The sequence below is a fragment of the Pomacea canaliculata genome, linkage group LG3 (genome assembly GCF_003073045.1).
Source record: "Pomacea canaliculata isolate SZHN2017 linkage group LG3, ASM307304v1, whole genome shotgun sequence".
Classification (NCBI taxonomy): Eukaryota; Metazoa; Mollusca; class Gastropoda; order Architaenioglossa; family Ampullariidae; genus Pomacea; species Pomacea canaliculata.
In genome coordinates, this window is record NC_037592.1 from 18,742,516 (window position 1) to 18,763,037 (window position 20,522).

At 35.4% G+C, this 20,522-nt stretch overlaps 3 protein-coding genes across 3 annotated transcripts; 1 reads left to right on the forward strand and 2 right to left on the reverse strand.

Moving 5' to 3' along the window:
• Positions 1-1,157: 1,157 nt before the first annotated feature.
• On the reverse strand, positions 1,158-3,004 carry LOC112558658. Its single transcript, XM_025229223.1, has 2 exons — positions 2,627-3,004; positions 1,158-1,413 (listed from the first exon to the last, which is right to left on the reverse strand). Exons 1-2 carry the CDS (start codon positions 2,852-2,854, stop codon positions 1,303-1,305), a joined length of 339 nt encoding a protein of 112 aa, XP_025085008.1. The 5' UTR covers positions 2,855-3,004; the 3' UTR covers positions 1,158-1,302.
• Positions 3,005-3,606: 602 nt separating this feature from the next.
• Positions 3,607-13,102, forward strand: LOC112558655 (WD repeat-containing protein 76-like). The gene is made up of 14 exons (XM_025229221.1): positions 3,607-3,815; positions 4,028-4,138; positions 5,229-5,309; positions 6,092-6,150; positions 6,809-6,926; positions 7,226-7,347; positions 8,093-8,237; positions 8,452-8,607; positions 8,967-9,088; positions 9,731-9,832; positions 10,987-11,136; positions 11,471-11,524; positions 11,793-11,895; positions 12,128-13,102. The coding sequence occupies exons 1-14, from the start codon at positions 3,744-3,746 to the stop codon at positions 12,275-12,277; spliced, it is 1,545 nt and encodes a 514-aa protein (XP_025085006.1). The 5' UTR covers positions 3,607-3,743; the 3' UTR covers positions 12,278-13,102.
• LOC112558656 (SH3 domain-containing YSC84-like protein 1) lies at positions 12,481-20,493 on the reverse strand. Its single transcript, XM_025229222.1, has 9 exons — positions 20,264-20,493; positions 19,677-19,904; positions 19,152-19,280; positions 18,840-18,904; positions 17,921-18,162; positions 17,054-17,258; positions 16,403-16,574; positions 14,565-14,726; positions 12,481-13,826 (listed from the first exon to the last, which is right to left on the reverse strand). Exons 2-9 carry the CDS (start codon positions 19,789-19,791, stop codon positions 13,696-13,698), a joined length of 1,221 nt encoding a protein of 406 aa, XP_025085007.1. The 5' UTR covers positions 19,792-19,904; positions 20,264-20,493; the 3' UTR covers positions 12,481-13,695.
• Positions 20,494-20,522: the final 29 nt, after the last annotated feature.

Here is a 20,522-nt window from a genome sequence, read left to right on the forward strand (position 1 = left end):
AATCGTGTGTCATTTAACCTGTGCCCCATCAAATCCCCAAATCTGTCCATAGTCTCACAGTCATCAAAGTCTCCATCAGTATCAATGCTTTCCTCCTCCCAGACATCACAGGAATCACTGTCCATGTTTTTGCTTTCTATCACGCTTACCTGGCTGTTATCACCTTCCGTACTAGCTGTTGCAGAACTTTCAGCAATAGGTGGAGACTGATCATTTGTCAGCATGTTGTGTCCAGGAGAATGACCCATTTCTGCACGAAGATGAGAGTTTGGTAGACAGCTCTGTGACTGAAGCTCCACTGGTCTCCCCCATTTGCTACCTGAATAGTTCTTAACCCCTCTACCTCTCTCTCCCCCTCTCTCTCTACTTGAGTGACGGTGATCTGAAGAGTATGGAGGCCTTCTTCTCTGGGTGTTTCTCTGAGACCCACCCTAGACAACCAAATGCAGGTATATATAACATCACATTAACACAAGACATGCAGTTATAAAAGATGGATACTAGAACTCAGAAATGTTTAAAGTGTAAAATGAAATCTAGACTCATACAAGCACCCATTTTATGGTAGCTGCCAAGTCTCTTTGTGTTTATGTATTAAGTGTGTGAACTTAATTGTAACTGAGATTCTTATACTTTGGCCTGGCTCTAATGGATTTTGGTCATATACATGCACGTTTATTATTGTGATGCATATCTCAAAATGTTTCAGTCGTAAATCTGAACAGTTGTGCAATTTCTTAATAATATTTACACTCCAAAAAAACAAAATCACACTTCTTTGGTAATTTCATGGAATGATATGCCAATAATGCACAAGGAGAAGTATGACAGAAAAAAGAATTGTTCTAGTCATGCACACATTAAGGTAGTCACTAAGTCACTCTAAAACTAAGGCTATCATAGCAAGGCAGCCATCCATTGTAAACAGATGCCACATGCAGAGACAGAACAGAGAGTTGACAGCAGAACCCAGGACAGTCAACCCTCACTGTACTGGAGACAGGCGGTAACCATTGCATCACATGACTGCCCCCCCCTTCCCCTACACACACCCACTTTTTTTTTTTTTTTTGCAGGCAAAGTCTAGAACCTAGTACATATTTACCTTGATGTGTCCATAATATGCTCCAGGAGCATTTCGGTCATATTCTCGAATCTTTGAAAGCATCTTTATCCATATCACAGTCAAGCCTCCAGAGTGGTGGACCTTTCGCTTGATTCTTGATAATCTTGATGATCTTTTTCTTTTCTAGTTTATATAAGGTTGGGTTCACCTCTTTTCTGGTTGTTAGTCCAAGTCCCTTAGCGAATCTGAATAGCACTTTTAGGCTCTCTGTGTTGTTTCATATGCTGCAAGATCATCTGCTCCCGATTCTGCTGAGATGTAGATAGCCTCTGCAGGACAGGATCTTGCTGGAAAGAAATTTTAAAAGTCATCAGTATGAAAGTAATTCATCTAAATTCTTTACTTTAATTACCAAATTAATTATAAATATTCATGCCCTCTTCATTCATCTGCTGCTGAAGAAACAAAATATTAAATATTAATATGCTCTGTCAGGTGAAGAGATGGTGTCAGTTTAGTTTATTCCGTGTTACTCCTCAAGGAGCATAGCGCTGCAGCAACACCTTGCCAGACTTGGTTTTGGGAAGAAACCCTCAGTTGGGCCCATGGTGGTGTCAGACTGGTGAAGAAAGCACATTCACCTAATATAGCATTACCTCATACAGTTCTGATGTATGCTTTTTTTTTAACCTGTAAGTTAACATTAAAGTTCTTGGAAGCATGGAATGTCTTTGGTATTATAGTTACAGATCTAAACAATTTTATTCTGGATGTTAATGAGTATATGCATTGAGTGTAGCAGTCTATAAAGCACCCAATCATCATAACGATGCAAAAATTATCATTTAACATAAGGTATAATTATCAGTGAAACTTATTTTTTTAAAGTTTACTGAACTGATATTAATGTCTTGCTTATGTTTTGTTCATGCCAAAACTGCACATGAATACTTTTCTGCACAGTGTTTCTATTGAAGTTTTGTATGTTATAACAAAGCTTTAAAACATAATACATATACTTCCTCTGTATTATTTGCACTTTTAGTCCTCTCTTGTTAAATATTTCCAGTTCTAGACATAATGAAATGACTTTACCACTTAATGGTTGTAAATGTGATCATAAATGTATTTTAAATCAAACTATTCTAAAATTTTGCTCTTTTCTGAGACGATGTACTTCTTAGCATTTATATGATCTAAAGGCTGTGACTGAAATAAGGTCTTTGCCTTCTATATGTATGATTTTAAATTGGTGCATTTAATATTACTACATTACAAATCGATTTATACCACATGCAATATATTCTGGCATAACTCACGATTAAATTCGGCGATCTTCAAAATCTAGCTTGTGAAACGAAAGTTGTTTTCTATGGAAGAGTTGGGGAAGACCCACAGGATAACAAAAACGAAAGTAGAATACACAAAAATAAAATAGCAGCCTCAATAAATATTCTAATCTCTTAAGCATTAAAATATTAATATGTAGCACTATTTAGTTATGTGTCTATAAGGGCTTTGTGTCGCCTTTTTTTAAAAAATCTCTTTTCTGCAGCATACCTCCGACTCGACTTCTCGAACCACTTGATTCACTGGAGTTGTGTACCACTTTTGAGGCTTTGACGATGTGCATAACACCAACCCTTTTTTCTTAAGTTTTCTCAAAGAAAGATGTAGATTACGCTTATCAATTCCTGTCTTATCTCCAATTTCCGATACAGTAGAAGCATCAGCGGTTTCTTGCAAGAAATTGATTATTTTCTTTTCCTCGCCCGACAGGGCCGCCATGTTACTGAAATATCACGTGACTTCTCATGCTGCCGGTAACGTAATAAGCAAATGAGGGTCATAACCCTCTATGTTCACTGTGGGCGTCGGGGGTTTTCTCCGGTCCTCGACATCGCCCCTCCTTCTTCCCTTAGTGCGAAATCGCCGCAATGTGGAAGCACTTTCTTACTAAATAAACCAACCAACCTAGTAATAAAGCTATAGCTAGTCCACTGACTTTTATAGCTCGTGGCAAGTCAAAGTATCGGCGATGCTATGTACGTTTGCTAACGACGATATAAACTTTAAACAGTATACTCGATCGTATATATATTTTGTTGTGACCATCAAATCTGAAGTTTGCAAAATTACGTGTACATGTATATCTACCTGTAACAAGAATGTGACATGTAAACGCTTCCATATATGACGAATAATTAATGTACGTGTTGTCACAATAAAGAAATAACGGGTAAATCAAAATTATTTGTAACAATCTGTAAATTATTTAAAAATTTTCTTTTCAGGCTAATAGTATTCTTCTGATATACAGTGAAAAATAAATCTTTGTCAGTTTTGAAATAGTAATCTGCATGAAAGTTTTGAAACGTTCACAAGCTTTTGTAAAGAAATTTGAGGACAAAGTTATAAACTTAATTCACAAAAAATAGAATAAGGACTATCGTCGACCTAAAACAACATAGCTAGTTAAGGCAATCGTGTGAACTCTGCGCCTTTTTTTTTTTTTTTCTCATGAACGTGTATTTCGTGGACAGACCCTCCTCCATCAAGGGAACTCACTCTCGACTCACTCTAAAACCATTTCGCGGGAGTTTTACGTGCTGCAGTATTCCGAATGTAGTAAATACTGTACTACGTAGTTAAAAGCTTGTGATTGAAAATCGTTAATATGGTCAATACCAGGAGTAATAAGAAAAGTGAACCACTGCAGGCCATCATTAAAACGAATGACTCAAAACAGGTTTGCATTTTTTTTTTTTAAATTTCAATAACCAAAGTCAGGACGCTGCGATGGATAACTACTTAAAGGCATAAGAAGCTACTATACATCGTTTGGCTAATAAAACCGTTACAATTAACGGTACTGTCGTAAGTACATTTGAGTTCTTATTCGACTTTATTCGGTCAATCTGATCTGGAATTATATAAATTTTCTGTTTTTGGGGGGCATAGCCCGGTGGCAGATCTGTGTCAAAGAAGAGACCGCATTCGCCAGGCCCACATGAACGCTCTACCTCTAGAAAACCGTTTGTGTCCTCTGAGGAATCTTCATCAGGATCGGAAGTAAGCATCGATCTCTTATTCACTTTTCTTTTTTTTTCCCCCATCAAATGCAATTCCAACACTAAATATATTATTTAGTGAAAGTGCAAGCCATGCACTTTAAGAATAACAATATATATTAAAAAAATACAGATTTATAGCTAAAATAACATTTAATAATAAAAGAGCAAATCGAAAGGATAATATATGGTACTGCAGTTTAAGTTGGGGTTGAGTGTTTGAGATAAAGATTGAAGAAATAAGAGAATCGAGCAACAATGTGTGATATGTTTATTTGAAGTTGCTGTTCAAGAATTTCAAAACTAGTTTTAAAAAATACCTACACATTTATTTAATGACATGCAGGAAAACTCATTTTATACATTAGTTACTTTAGTCCTTGTTACTCCCCGAGGAGCATAGGGCTACATTTTATATATTAATGGATGTAAAATGTTTAAGTAAACATGAAATAACAGATTTAAAATGAAATTTCAAAATAATTCAAAAGTATGTAAGAACACCCTGGTTACAAGGGAGAGGGGGATGTACATCTCAACCATTGACCAAATAGGCATGTTCAGCCTAAATACAACTGACCACTGTCGATCACATTGGCCACACTAAGACTAAAACAGTTTGAAAAGACCACAGCTTACACTAAATAGACTAAAGTGACAAAAGTTATAGTAACGTGAATAAAGTCAGGATTTTTTCTTTGTCTTGCCTGAGAGAATTGTCTAAAATGAGTACATACTGCACATTTATTTATTTTATTTATATGTGGGGGGAGGGGAGGAGAGAAGGGTAGAATAGAAGTTATATGTTACAGGAATGTTTATTTTGTATTTTGAAGATGATTATTATGGAGGACTTTGAACCCACTGATTTCAAGTGTAGGAAATCCACAATCTGTTGGGCAAGTTAACTATGCTGTAATACTAAGTTTCCCCTTCTTCCCTGCCCTTACTATGCAAATACTTTTACTACAACATTCAATATTAGTTCAATAGATAACTGGTTTTCTTCAAAACCAATCTAAGAAAAATAAGAAATTGAAGTGTACAGACCATAAGTAGGTTACCAGTTACATGCTTGTTTGTTTTGACAGGATGAGACAGACTATGAGAAGATTCGAGATAAAAATCTGCATGACAACGAACTGTTTTTCGCCTCCCTTGGAATTCAACAGGTTTGTTGTGACCTAAATTGTAGTTCATCAGCATGATCATATATACAAGATGTGAATAGAAAATAAGAAAAACATTTTTTAAACTTCTGTATTTATCCCATGATAATCATTTTCTTTACTGATATTTTTTGCATTAAATCAAAGTAGAAGCTAAATGACTAAACCAAAGATTTCCAGTCATGAAATTTGTGAAAGAGTTTATACTATAATAGCATGAATGTAAACAGTAAGGTGCCATGTGGCGCATGGTGATCAAAGTGGCGGAACTAAAAATTAATAGGCTGGCTAGTTTACTTTTAGATGCCAAGTTTAAAACTAGTAAGAACAAATGTCTTTTTATCTGATCTACAACTTCAGCTTCTTTGAGATTATCAAAGTAGTTTGTATAATGATAATTTCATCTGATAGAAGGTTGCACTTGCAGTTCCAGGGTGTTTGTGTATGCTCAGAAATTCATACTCATTGAATAAATACATTTTACAGTTAATTTTGTTACCTGATATGCTTTATGTGATTCTCTGTTTTGTTCTGAGTGATTTGACTTTGAGGATGCCTGAACATTTTTGGCTGGACCATGTATTTACTTAAAGTGTTGCATCTGGATGGGTCTTAAAGATTGTTGCAGAATTCTAAAACATCAAGAAAGAATTATCTCATTTCTGATTTCTTATACATGGTTGACAGACTAATATTTTATACTCAAGATTATTTATCTTGAATGTCAGAACATAAGTATGTGTACTATTTATTCAGATTCTATCCCAATTTTTGTTGCTTGTCAGGCCAAAGAAGCACTGCATCAGGCCAAGAGTTCTCCCAAAACCCACACTCATACACGAAGGTGAACATTTCTGGAAGATTGTGCTATGTACTGAACACAGCTCTTGCTTTAAAGTTTCAGAGCTGCAGCAGAACTTTTTTATGTATATTTTATATTACAAAAGGGTAAAAGTTTACCTTCCTATCTTCCTCACACCTTTTTTAAAAAATAAGATTCTTGTATTCCATGCAGTAACTAACATCAAGTTCAGACATGAATTATTTAACTTTAAGTGGATAAGTTGTGCTGCACTAATGTGGTATGCTCATCAACAAATTTTTATCTGCTATTTGACAAAGTGTAAAGATGTAGGTGCACAAGCTTAAAAAAGAATATTTGGACTGAAGACCAGTTGGAGAAGGAGGTCCTCTATTTTCAAATTTTGTAGGACTTATATTCACGCCTTATGTTTGATTCTTATAATACTCTTGCCATAAATTTATAAAACATGCAGTGAATTGTGCTGCCTCAAAGCACATCTGAAAAAATTTTGAAACATATGGAGAAAATGAGATCATCTGGTATTGACTCAGAAATAAACTTCAAATGAATGAGTCTTGAGGGTTATTCTCCATCTTTGTTCTATAATAAAAAGAAATATTTGCTAATCATAGTTTCCTAAATATTCTGCACACATATATATATATATATATTCGCATAATGTTTTTATTTTTCAAAGGGAGTCAAAAGCTAAAGCTGTTTTGCCAAGGCGACAGAGCCTAAGAATCCAACGGCTGAATCCTGATGGCGAGGCTCTTCCACCACTACCAGTACCCGAAACACCTTTCCCAGAACACGTAAAACTTGTTGTCACTTAAGAATTTTTCCCCATCACTACAGATTTGGTTTTTTATGATCATTACTTATTGATGTTTTTATAGGATTAAGTGTTGTTATGCACCAGAAAGATTCAGGCATTAAAAGATGCAACATTTAAATAAATGTGAATTTATAGTAGTTTAAAGTCATGATTTATTGAATAAGAGCAGTCATTGATTTCCCTACTGAGACCCCTCTCAGTAACAGCCTGATTTTGGTAGATTTTAGCACGTCTTAATAGGGAAGTTTTATTATTTTATTCCATTGGTCATTTCAGCCCCGATTGTCAGAAGGTCCCCTTGAGATGAAAAAGTCTCTTGTCTATGAAGATGAAGAAAAGGATCATGAGCAGCTTGTCCAGTTTATGATAGCTAGCAACAAAGATGACAGTAAAGTCAGGTAGGAGGCCTATTTAATACAAATGAAACATTACTTTCAAATATAGATGGACTTTACAAGTCTTCAATGTCTGAATGGTGTGCATGAGAGAGAAGGGTAGAGGAAATGGCATGCTTACACAGAGGTATTCCAGTATTGGTTTATTTTTTAAAAAGTAAGGATTTTTTGGCATTTGAATTTTCATATTTTTTCTAAGTTTCATGGGCTATTTAAGAAGTTAAGGAGGAATAGGACATCATATCTTCTGTCACCCAAAGGTCATGTCTAATCTCAGTTTATTTTTTTCTGCGTACATTTTTGATCCATAATTTATTGTTGGAACATAAAAGATGTTTATTCAGCAGTTAAATTTTTTTTTTAAAAATCAAAATACCATTTTCTATGACTAAACTGTCCAGTTTGAAAAGTTTTATGAAATTTTTAGAAAATGGTATACGTTTTACATTTTAGGTGACTTCTCTAGTTGTGTGCACTTGACCTATATACAGCAGTGCTTTAGTGCCTCCCACTCAGCTAATGATTTGGCGGTACACTGTATCTGCATTCATGTGGGCGATTTTATTCACCTGTAGATATGTGAATCATTGTGCGATTTTGCTTTGGGCGATTACAACTTTCTATATAAGAATACTGTGTAGTTATCAGAGCTTTGAGACTTTTTTGAGAGTTGCATTCATTTAATCAGCAGAGAGTTGAGAATTATGTGACAATTTTTAAGAATCTTCTTTCATGCGTGTCTTTTCAGTGACAATTTACAGTTCAACAAAATGAAGGCAAGAAAAATCAAAGTATGTAAAGATCGTCTTTTCTCAGTGGCTGTTCACCCATCATCCACTAAAGTAATAGCTGTTGCAGGAGACAAATGGGGCCAAATGGGATTCTGGGATGTTGTGAGTTATTGCATCATCATTTTCAACCATGCTTCATCTCATTCATAGACTATAATGATGCTGGAACTATAGCTAGAAATTTTACTCTGTGTGCTGTCATCTTTGTCACTGAAGAACTTTAGAGGCCTGAGTTTTTACTGTAAATGTAAAAAGAGAAAATTATAAATATAATCAGAGACTCCACGCTGTACTTTCAAAAAACCTTTTCTTTCAGGAGTCTGATTACAGCCATCACCCCACTGTTTATCATCCTCATTCAAGGCCTATCAATCACATCTGCTTTCCATTCCATGATCCTCAGAAAGTGTATTCTTGCAGCTATGATTCTACTCTTCGTTGTGGTAATTTTGAAACAGGAATGTTTGACCTGGTAATTTTTTCTTAATTTTTGCTTTTCTTAACTCACTCAGACCCACAGAGCATATTTTAGATTTAGGCAAGATAAAATTGTTTAACTGAATTATCCGTTTGGTTGTTTTTACTGTGCATGTAGATGTGCTCTGGCATTATTTCAAGGTTGGAGTAGCTTTCATATCCCTAAGTATATACTTACACTGATTTTACGATTTCAATCTCGACATACATCAGCATAGTAGGCAGAAAAAGATTTAAAACAATCAAGATTAAGGAAGCAAAATACATGCAAAAATGATATACTAAAAAGAGATACCTTATGAAAATAGGAATGTATTTCATCAATGTTGATTCATCACTTTTTTTTTTCCACAGATTTATTCAGTGCCAGAAGAAAATGATGACTTGTTTCGGAACTTTGACTTCCTTGATCCATCAACATTGTTGCTGTCACAGTTTCGAGGTGACGTTGCTGTGGTAGACACTCGCACCAAAAGGTAGTGTCGTGTTTGCCTATATGCATCTTTTTGTTAACAATAAGTGGCATTAAGATCAACTTTACTGACTTGTTTCATTTTCTTTCTGAGACATTATATCTTATGTTGCTTGTTGAGTTTTAGCTAATTACATTCATGAGTCAGATCCACTTAGGTGCCTTTCAGTGGCTCACTTCAGTGTTGACATTCAAAGGCAGAGTTTCAGTGTTGATGAGACCTGTTAAACTGTGCCTGACATCTTGGTCATGGAAGCTGTTATTCGCCTGAGCTGCATGAAGGCTCAGACTGCGCTTATCTGGACCTTCTACATGGCTGACAGTCAGAGGGTGAAGCCCGACCTGATTGTCCTTATGACCTGACTGACAAGTTGGGGGGTTCATTCACCCAGAAAAGTCAGATCTGGTGCCAGAGTAGGATTTCATCCAAATTGGTTGAGATTCTTGACACAGATCATCAAGTCTCTAATAGGGCGCACTGGATAGCTATCAAGTATGTGGTCAGCCTGTGATGTTCGGACAACTTTTCTGCACATCGGGGTTGTTTTTTTTTTATATTTTAAAAATAGTGGCAAGAACAAAATAATCCTTGTTGAAAATTACAATTGTGGCATTCATAGTTTTGAGAACTCTTTATTGTTTCTAGCTGTAAAGGTGACCAACTGTTTATGGTGTGTGACAAGTACTTGAGATCTGTCAGCGTGCATCCCATCAACAAGAATTTCTTTGTCACTGCAGGAACAGATCTGTAAGTGTGGAGAATTTTATTTTCATATTTTTAAGAGCATCTAGTAAGTTAGAGTTCACTAATAATTTAACACTACCAACTAGTATTAGAGCATATTTTTGAAGGTAAGTATGATAGTTTCACATTCCACACAACGATTGAATTATAGCAGCAGAAACGGCACTCCTATATTTACAGCTATATCTCTTATAGATATATGCGAATGCACAATACCTTTTTTGAGTGACTGCAGCATTTTGTACGCTGCCATGCCTAGTCCTCTTACTAGGGTAGGTGTCACACCCCAGTGTCAATCCTTACTGCACCAGCCAGCCTTCACACTCACACTGCTTCTAGTGCCGTTTGCTTTGTGGTTATCCCCATATTAGCCACCTAGACACACTAGGCAAAATCATACTTGTTGCACCTACTGACTTCTGCACAGTGAATGCCGGGCAGAGTCCTTATAGTGTAAAGACTAAGCAGCAACAGGCCTGTTACAACTGTACTCATGCCAGGGCTCATACGGTCAGTTTCTCCCAATCATAATGTTTTATGTCCCTAAAACCTATGCCACCCTTGGGTAATAATAATAAATGCAAAATTTGTAAAGTGCATTAACTCCTAAGGAGCGTGCTTTTAGCGCTTAAGAACAAGATCCCACGCTGACCTAACTGTTCACTGGTCTGTCTTTCCAAGTGAAGATAAATATATAAATATATAAATGTCTAGCCCTATAAACACCTATCCCTGTTAAAGCTTAACCTTCTCTGTATAAATTAAGATGTAAAATTATGTGGAAATATGTACACATAGAAAGATGATCGCAGATATTGCAGTAATTAAACTCAGCAGATGTTGAAAGAAAAAGTCTGGCACAGTCAAGATCAGTAATTCTAATTTGTATGTTTTGTAAAGAAGACTGAACGTACTTTTAATAGAAATGCCCTTGTGATTTTTTTAACAACAGAAAATGTATTACGTAAAGCAGAGGGATTATGAGATAAAAAAAATCCAGTACATGAGTACTTTCCTATAATTTAATTCTGTTTCCTACCGTTCTTAAAATAAATTTCAAACTGCCTCCAGCTTAACATCTGTAGATTTCCATAAATCCTTCTAAGGAGACCATTTCTTTATAATTTGCTGCATTGTTGCTTGTCTCTGTTTTGCAGGAAGGTATGTGTGTGGGACATGCGGTTAATGAAAAGGAAAGGCACCAAACCTTTGCACATCTTACCACATGCACGTGCCCCTAATAGTGCTTACTTTTCACCAGTGACTGGCAGTCATATTCTTGACATTGCGGGAGATGACACAATCAAGTAGGTGATGTTGCTTTGTATTGAATGCGTGGATGTGATGTGGGTATTTACCGGTGTCATTGTCTCTAACAGTCAAAGCCATCTTAAAAGTACTGTGCAAAATGATTAACCCCAAGTGACACTCATGGTTAAAGCCCAGGTTATCATTTCATATTTGGATTAAATCTTGTGATTGTGGGCTAAGTTCTAAATGCATGTTGCGACATGCTAATTTTATCATGCCCATCATTAAAGCTTTTTGTTATTGTGTGTTCATACTGACCATGGCATGATGTGCAGTTTCAGAGATTTAAAAAAAAATAAAATTCCCTTTTCTCCCACCTCCTTCTTTCAGCATCTACAGCTGCTCCAATTCTTGCAGTGAAGTGCAACGCACAAAACAGATCCAGTGAGTTTTTGGCCTATCTAATACAGACAGCGGTTTTATTAACTTCTTTGCATAGTGCAGTTCAAGAGTTAGCACAAGAATCAAATCTCCATTAACAGTTCCTATATTTACTTACTCTTTGGGCTAAATATAGTTACATACTTCAGACTGTCATTTCAGTTCGGTTCTCATATAATACATGCTAGTGTTAGACAGCACTTCATTTATTTTAAATATAATTACATTAAATATGTCTGATTCATTTCAAAGTTTTATTTCACTTTGGTAGCCATAACAACCAAACAGGGCGCTGGCTGACAAAATTCAGAGCAGTCTGGCATCCAACACAGGAGAATGTGTTTTTTGTTGGCAGTATGAAGAGACCACGAAGGGTGAGGCTGATTTCTTTACCTTTTGCTAGCCTGAACTTGGCTGCTTGTTTTCAGCAATGCTGGTGTAACCAATACCATATTGTAACGAAGCTAAATAGTTGTCTTGCATCAGATTAATCTGGATATTTGATAAAAATTTGTCTGGTCTTTAAACTTTCTTTTCTTCCTTTTTTTTTAAACAATGAACTTTCTTTCCTACATTTAAAAAAAAATAATGACCTTCCACTTGCAGATTGAGGCATTTAGTGTTGATGGACGTTTGCTGCATGAGTTTGAGGATGAAGAGGTTTTGACATCAGTGTGCAGTGTTGTGCAGTACCACCCGTATCTACCAGTCCTGGTTGGTGGGAATTCCAGTGGCTATGTCTTTGTTTTTATGTGAAATTTTAAGGACATGAGCTTGAAAATATGTGGGCAACAGCAATTTAATGGAATTAAAACGAGTTGTTTTCTATGAAGGAACCAATCCTTAGAGTTATTTTTGAATAAACTTATTATTGATATATCTTGGACATTTTTTTTTTCTCCACATACACACACACACTTGCAGTAGCACACATGCATGTGGTCATAAACATATAAACGTTTTTTTTTTAAAATATACATTTATTTTAAATAACAAAGTATCCATTTAACATACTGAAAATCTGAAACTGAATGTATTATCTAAGACTTGTGACCTTGAAAATGTGGACAAAAATTTTCAAATTTGGTAGAATAGGTCAGACCCACAAGTGTTTCTTGTAGGGATGTAATAAGGCCATCAAGGAAATGTTACATTATGCAGTGTGCGTTATTGAAAGTTTTCAAACTTTTTATTTAGATATGCACATTGTCAAATTTTTCCTATTTTTGCCTGCTGAGACAGCATAGTATGTAAATAGAGTAATTTGATCACATTTGTAGAATAGTCAAGTTTGTAAACTGGAATACAAAAGTTTTATTAAAAGTATTGTCACCTAAAATGATTACCTCACTGCCTAATTTTTTTATCATTTATCAGTAACAAATTCATCACTGCAAAGAAGTGCTTATTTAAAGCACTTTAAATAAGACAGTGTTGGATGAAAATTTTTTCTTCTGATTGAAGAATGCTGTCACCAACTTTTAAGTACATTTCTAAATATGTATTTAAGGTGATTTTTCCTGCAATCATTCTGTTACAATTTTCAGATGATAATAGATTAATAAATATTTACTGATCACACATTGCTTGTATAAATGTGTTGTCTAAACTAAAGAGTGCTTGTGATAACTTTTTGAAGAGTGGTGAAATTTTAAAACATCAACTGAACCACATCACAGGAATAACACTCCCCCATTCCCCCAATATGATCTGGTCTGCTAAACTTTGTAAACTGCAGCCCACCCTACAAAAAAGCAACATTTTACTAGAATTTTTTTTAATGATTTTTCAACTAAAGGACTTGCTCATTACACTCAGATTTCGTTACTTCATGTACCTCTCAAAATCTGTGAATATTGGGTATCTATACCTATTTCACTTACAACATTCTCATCCTCTTGTGAAGGGCAATCATTGCACAAAACAAGCCTAGCAAGGAAAGTTTTCAAGCTGTAAAAATCTTATCAATGCATGGAATAAAATTAAGATTGGGACAGTTTGCAGGGAAAAATATTGATTTGAACAAATACTAAAATTCAAAAAGTATAAAGAGGTTCTTTTCCAAAGTGATAGGCGACAGCCTTCATTATATGACCCTGAGAAACTGGACACCCTAGTAACACAGTTACGAAAGAAAGCTGGTCTCACAATCAGGCACACATCATTACACTTTATTACATCTGTGAAAGGGGGTGCCTATAAAACACGAACATAGTTGGCTGGAAGATTCCAATTCGATCACCATGCTTTCCCTCCCACCAGTCATTATCTGTACTTGTTTGTGTCAAAATCTCTATCTCATCACCTGTAAGAAAGAGTTTAAAATTATTAATAATACAATAATTATGCTACTCATGAAGCCAGTCAGGTTATGCAGGTAATTTTTTTCCATAACCTACAAATTTTTCTCTACAGCTATCTTTTGGGAAACAGTTCTTACATACAAATTTGTGTGTGTGTATATAAATAATATAAAAATTTATCAATCCCAAAATTTAATTGATGCTCTCATATTTTAACACCGTGTACCTCAAATCCCCAAAATTAATGTACTATACATCTGCTTTTCGCATTCTTAAGTGTATATTGTACAAAGGACAGTACTGTTGTATAAAGATTCTAAAGAAAATAATGTGTGTACTAAATGTTGACTATAAGCAGACCACCTAGACTGCTGGTGTTTGCACCAGTTTGACTACTGTAATGCTGTTATTGGCAGCCGTCTTTATAAATACCTACACTATTCATTGATCGATAACCAACAGCATTACTATTTTAGTGGCCATGTACATTCCAGCTTGCACAGACATCCCTAGATAGCATTCAGCTTTGGTTTTGCCAGTGCTTGAGTCTTTGTGTTTCAAACTGTACAAGTGTTTTCTGCTGTTGAGAATGTGCACAACACTGAATATCATCATTTCTCTCCAATGAGATCAGAAATGTCCCTCCAACAAATTTCTTGCATGGTTTCAGTTTTTGTTTGAATCAATTTCCATATGTGTAATGAAGCCTATAGTAGGTGGCATGTTATGAGACGTTTCACCTGGTTTGAAGGAGAGATCGCAGGCAAGCTGTGCTGTGTAGGGGTACATGGCCACAGCTCGTCGGTGGCTTGATCCTGAAGGCAAAGAAGACCAGGCTGTGGTGTGACTGCTCAGTGATGTGTTTCCTGGCTTATCTGGTACTTTGTGACAGTAAGAATCACCTGCAGCAAACATAACAGTTGACAAACAAGAAAGAAACTTCATAGAAAGTAACACCTTTGCCAGGTGATTGTAACCAGCAGTTGGGCATTGGTCCTCAGATTTATGATCTAAAGAGATTCTGATCTGAAAATCTTGCAACACAAATCTGCTGTTCTGTAACAATACTTTGAGTGGTATGTTCAACTAGTTTGTCATGGTTGTGACAATTCAATTTTAAAATTTAAACATTAATTTTCAAACAATAGGTTATGCCAAACTACATAAAATAATTTTACAAGCCTCAAGATGGAGATAAAGCATCAATACAAATGTTCACATTCCCTTCACAACAGACTCAAAAGATGTGTCAGCTGGATGACGGCATGCTATCATTTATATATATTTTTATATATTCATACATATTTGGAAAAATACATAGGAAGCAATTGATACACCCCATTGTTTTAGAAACTATTTCATGTTCTGAGAACATTAAACATGTTTGATTCATCTGAAATGTTACTTGAAGGGACCTCTCTTATCACAATTTCCTAGACTTTAAAAAGGCATTTGACCAGTCTGGCATGAGGGGCTACTGCAAGTGATGCAAAAATTCATCATTGAAGAAAGCCTTGTTCAAGTCCTTAAAGCACTGTATAATCACAACACAGCAAACATAGGTCAAGGATACCCCTATCACTAGTGCTGCTCTAATCTTGGAGTACATTATGTGTGAAACCCTCCATGACCATCACATCTCTATTGGTGATAGTTCATTCTGTAACCTATGCTTTGCAGATGATGATGACATAGCTGTTAGCAGGCACTAATAAAGAACTGCAGGACCTTGCCAACAGATCAACAATTGAAAGCATGTAGAATGGAGACCAGCACTGACAAGAACAAAGTTATGATCATTGGCAACGGCAAAGCAGAGATTGACATGAACAGGGTACAACTCGAAATGGTAAGCTGCTTCAAGTACTTGGGAGCAACCCTCTTCAAGGATGGCAGCTCCACAGCAACAGCTTGATACAATCTTGCATAGTCATAATACCAGGTTTACTGCAAAGTATAATCTGTCGAAATACCTTGTAGTACCAATCCTGCTTTACGGTATGACACGTGGACACAGAAAGAAAAATTCAGCTATTTGTTCTCAAATGTACTTCTCTTGTACTCAGATGATTAGTTCCACCAAATCTGCAGAGGTGGGCACTGACTGAGGAAATGTGAATGCTCCAATCACCAAAAGTTCAAAATCCTAATGTAAACTCTTTGGTAGGTCCAACATAATATGAGTGGAACATATGCTAAGACTCAGAATAATTACAAAGGACAGAATACATGGAAATGTCAGAGCCCAATGTCAAAAGAAAAACTACCTTTAAAGATACCTATCCCAGTGGACTGTGACAAGCACTTTTGAAATGAAGTCTTGGATTTGATAACTTCTAAAGCTGCTAAAGTTACAGTTTATAAATATTTTTTATTTCAGCATGCATTTAACAGAGAATAATGAATAAATAAACATGCATGTTTAAAAAATTAGTCTGACAGGGCACGTCAGTTTTTTAAATACCAAAAACGTGGCAACATTTTAGGCTAAAGTCGTGCATAGTGTTACACATTTTTTATTTGTGATAGATGTTGGGGACTGAGGCAATCAAATAGAGGAAGCACCCTTAATTCCCACCTGCTCTCGATGCACTTCCTCGGAAAGTTGTGACAGTGTGCACCTGGGTCGCTTTCCTACTGTAGTCTGGTGAGTATGTCTTTTTCTCTGATGTCGTGACTGTTTTTACAACTGTTGTCTTTGAAGAGAATGATGAGGACTTTTCTCTATCAAAGCTGCTCTTTAGCGAACTCTGCGCATAATAAAAACTTACTTCATGTAACTTTTAATATATAACTGCATATTACTTGGCATTTTAATTAGGGTCTATTATTTTATCCATTCAGCGATAATCAATAGCATGAATGAATCAACTCATTTCATATGTAGACAGTACTTTGTAATCTACAACATTTAATAGGCCACTAGATCCAACTATGTTTACATATAAAAGTCTACTTGGAAAAACTGTCTCTATATCAACTTTACTAATAAATCTTTAAGCACTTAAATTAGTTAAAATTACTAAAAGAGGTACATTAATAACCAGATTATCCAGTGGCCTAATGATAAACAAGAAGTTCATATTTCACTTAAGCGCATGAGAGGAAATGAGTCAGAGTGATGTAATACAAGAGCAATAGTATCTATGCAAATGAGGACCATAATATTCAAGGGTTGATACCAAATTGCAAAAATAGTTATCCAAAATTAAGCAATAATTCCACTTACAGGGAGACTAAGCCCTGTAGAATCTGTAAACTTTCCTCTTGCAGCATCTGCATGTTTTTCTGCTTGGCGCTGGGCCAGCCTCAGTGCAGCTTTGGCCGCCAGTTCTTGGTGTTCTTTCATAACACAATACAATGCCTCACATTCTGCTGGGGGAGACACCCTCCCCGACAAGATCTCAAATGCACGAATATCACAACCATAAAACCTTAGGAAAAGATCCATAATAAATAAAATAATGTCAGGTAAACTAAAGATCTTGAAAGTCTTGCAAATGTAATGTTAACATTTTCCTTAAGTTTTCAACAGTTATCAACATGTCAAATTCTAAGATGATAGCGCCTGTTTCAATCATCCAGAGGAAGAAAAAAAACGAATAAATGGTCATTGCTGATTCCTGCAGTACAGAAAAAAGAGGGGAAAAAATGATAATACCAGTTCCGTGACAATGATGATAAATTCAATTATCATTATTATAAACTCCACAGACTTTAATTGCTGTTTCGCAAGACTTTCATCTTCAGGCTACATTTTTTAGGTGCATGGGTTTTAAAGCCAGCCTTGAAAACTGAAAAGACTAAGAAGTGATAAGGGCAAGAAATTCCATACAGAGAGCAAAAGAAGAAAAAGCAGAGAATTCATATACCCACACCCTTACAAGCACTCTCTCCCTATATGAGTATATTTGTTTTTAATTGTATTTACTTACACCCTTGCTATAGACAAGTACTTAAAGCAATAAAATGCATGATGCCATCTCTCTCTCTCTCACACAAATACACAGATGTGAGAGAGAGATGTGCAGTTTAGATTTCCAGTCTAAAAGCAGCAGCACAAGGCATGTAATTTGAGTTTTCAAATATAACTCACTTTCTGTTTGCATCTTTCCGTTCAATCAAAGCACTGCCCTCAACAGAAATCCCTGCAAAAATTCCTTTAGTTTTGGAATATGTATAGATAGCAGCTGGGCTCCTGACTGAAATGTCACCTTCCAGATTTCTTCCTAATGGGCCAACAGCTATTGTAAAATTTCCTCCTAGAGTGAGATTGCCTCCCTTAGAGAATGCATCTACAGCAGACTGTGTGTTGAGAATGATCACAAAATCTGTAACCTAGGATTAAAGTCATGGGCTTCAGTTTATGAGTTTTTTCCTACCCTATTCAATATAAAATAATACTTTAGTGTATTTTTATCATAAAATAACATACATTAACAGCTATGATCATTGATGTGTGCATACATCTTCACATTCAGCATATACACACTACAGTAATTTATTAATGTACTAAGATCTAATATACATCAAATATAGTATTATGTTTAATGTATGCATGAAAATCATAAACTACTACTTTATAATAAAGTTTCTAAAAATATTATCAAAACACTTTTTTCGTAATGTTTCAAGTAGATCTACTAGTCTCCAATTAAAACTTCACAATTTAAACACATTATCATGATATGTTTTGAGAAGTATGAAACAACAAAAAATGAGGGCAAATCCTCTTGACAAATACTCCTGATAAAAAAACTGAGTAAAAACATGTATCACAAGCAGTTAAGTTTTTCTTATTATAATGCTCCTTTGTGCTACACTGCTGTATGCTCCAAATTAATTTTAGAAAATTTACAAAATGTTTATTTGGAGCATTAGTTTTAGAAAATTTACAAAATGTTTATCTGTAAGAAATCTTGATAACAGGTTAAATGGCAGCCTATTAAATTAACAGTGGAGCTGATTAGATATGAAAACATCTGTGGTCTCTTAAAAGAAGTTACTCCACTTACCTCCATTCCAATTTCAAAGCCTCCTCCAAGACCAGCAAGACCAATAGCTGAGGGAGCAGACCAGCCTGAAAAAAACATCAAAGCAATGTTCATCTCTTGTAAGAGTGGTTTGTTTTTTCCACAAGTTTGCATAGTGATGCTGAATATAAATTATGGAGCAAATAATCTAATTATTTTATTTATTCTTCATAAGACTTCATTGCACACACACACACACAAAACAGAGCTTAAAACATAGTGTAACATAATTTTAAAAGGCTTTCATTTTACAGATTTTAAAAAAAATTTCATATTGAAAAATGAAGAACAGACCTTTACTATAGTCAATTTCATCTTTGAGTTTAGCAATTACGATACCACTTCCACCTCGTGCAGTAACAAGGAATCCCGCTTTGAAGACTGTTAAAATTGCTAATCCCTTGGCCTTGGCCAGAATACCGACTGCAAGGGGAAAAAAAATCTGAATTTTAATGTTTACATTGATGTATGTTCCATAATATTGTTGCTTAAATGATCATTAATATAGTAGTATTAACCATTCCAAGCTATAAGCCCACTCAAAGTCACATTCTCAGCAAAGTTAAAATTAGAAAGACTGTACAGTGAAAAATATCTTCAAAATGAATTTTTTTTTTTAATTTATGGTGGGTTTTAATACTTTTTTAATTGTTAAAATACAGTTACAATGATAGTATAGATTTCTTTCAGAAAAGACAAAGCATTAATTATTCCCGTGGTACATTATGCCTTTTATTTCTCAACTGCTTTAAAAGTCAAAATATTTTCTTTTACAACTTCATTAAAAATATCAAGCATACACATATTTTCAGGATTTACCAGGAATTAGTTTATCAGGCCCAGTCTTTGAATTTGGCATGGTAAACTCTTTCAAGATTTTTGCCGCTTTCTTGGCCTCTGATCGCAGGCTGTGAGGGATAGGGGTGTTCACCATTCCTCTCTTTGGATCGTCGATCGCAGCCTCCGACAGTAGGAGTTAAAAAAAATACTTCCAATAGATTTAAAATGTGGTGCCAGGATGGTGTAAGATGATAATTAACTGAATGCCTTGCGAGAATGAAAAAATACGAGCATTAAAGTATTGGCATATATTATTTGTTTGGGGTTTGATGAGGCATAAACATGTGTACAGAATATATAGTTACCACAGTGATAGTTATAAAGCACACAGGAAGTGTCGAGAAGACTACGCTAGTTTTTTACACACTTAACATGTGAATTACAGTAAACAAAGAAGCAAATAGTAAATGACTGTAGACTATTTCCTGCTCGTATATCATCCTGTCAATAGTCATAAAAAAGGAGACAGCTGTCTTAATTTTAGACTTTCACAATTAATAATTTTGTCGGATCCTTACGTATACATTGACAGGAAATAATAGTTTGGGGTTTTTTTTTACATCTACCTTTCAAGCGGCTTGGTGAAATTAAGCGCGGGAGGTGTGGTTCCAGTTGTTTACAAACACTAACCGTTCTCAGCATACCTAGGTACATAGAGTGACTCCCCTTAGATTATGCTTCCCCATCTCAATACTCTTTCTGAAAAACAAGTTTTGATAGCAATTTCCCACGCATTATACGTGCATTCAAAACTGGAAAATGAGTCTTGCCCGTTTTCGTATCTTTACACTTAAAGGCATGCTTTTTTAGTGCCATGTAACCCCC

Excerpts from the sequence above, each read along its gene's own strand:
- LOC112558656 (XM_025229222.1), bottom strand. The coding sequence starts at position 19,791 with ATGGTGAACACCCCTATCCCTCACAGCCTGCGATCAGAGGCCAAGAAA. Across the intron at positions 14,727-16,402 it reads AGGAAGTGCATCGAGAGCAG|GTGATTCTTACTGTCACAAA; the intron begins GTGGGAATTAAG and ends TGTTTGCTGCAG. Across the intron at positions 13,827-14,564 it reads CGATCTCTCCTTCAAACCAG|GTGATGAGATAGAGATTTTG; the intron begins GTGAAACGTCTC and ends TCTTTCTTACAG.
- LOC112558658 (XM_025229223.1), bottom strand. The coding sequence starts at position 2,854 with ATGGCGGCCCTGTCGGGCGAGGAAAAGAAAATAATCAATTTCTTGCAA. Across the intron at positions 1,414-2,626 it reads TTCGAGAAGTCGAGTCGGAG|CAAGATCCTGTCCTGCAGAG; the intron begins GTATGCTGCAGA and ends ATTTCTTTCCAG.
- LOC112558655 (XM_025229221.1), top strand. The coding sequence starts at position 3,744 with ATGGTCAATACCAGGAGTAATAAGAAAAGTGAACCACTGCAGGCCATC. Across the intron at positions 4,139-5,228 it reads AATCTTCATCAGGATCGGAA|GATGAGACAGACTATGAGAA; the intron begins GTAAGCATCGAT and ends TTGTTTTGACAG. Across the intron at positions 6,927-7,225 it reads AAACACCTTTCCCAGAACAC|CCCCGATTGTCAGAAGGTCC; the intron begins GTAAAACTTGTT and ends TGGTCATTTCAG.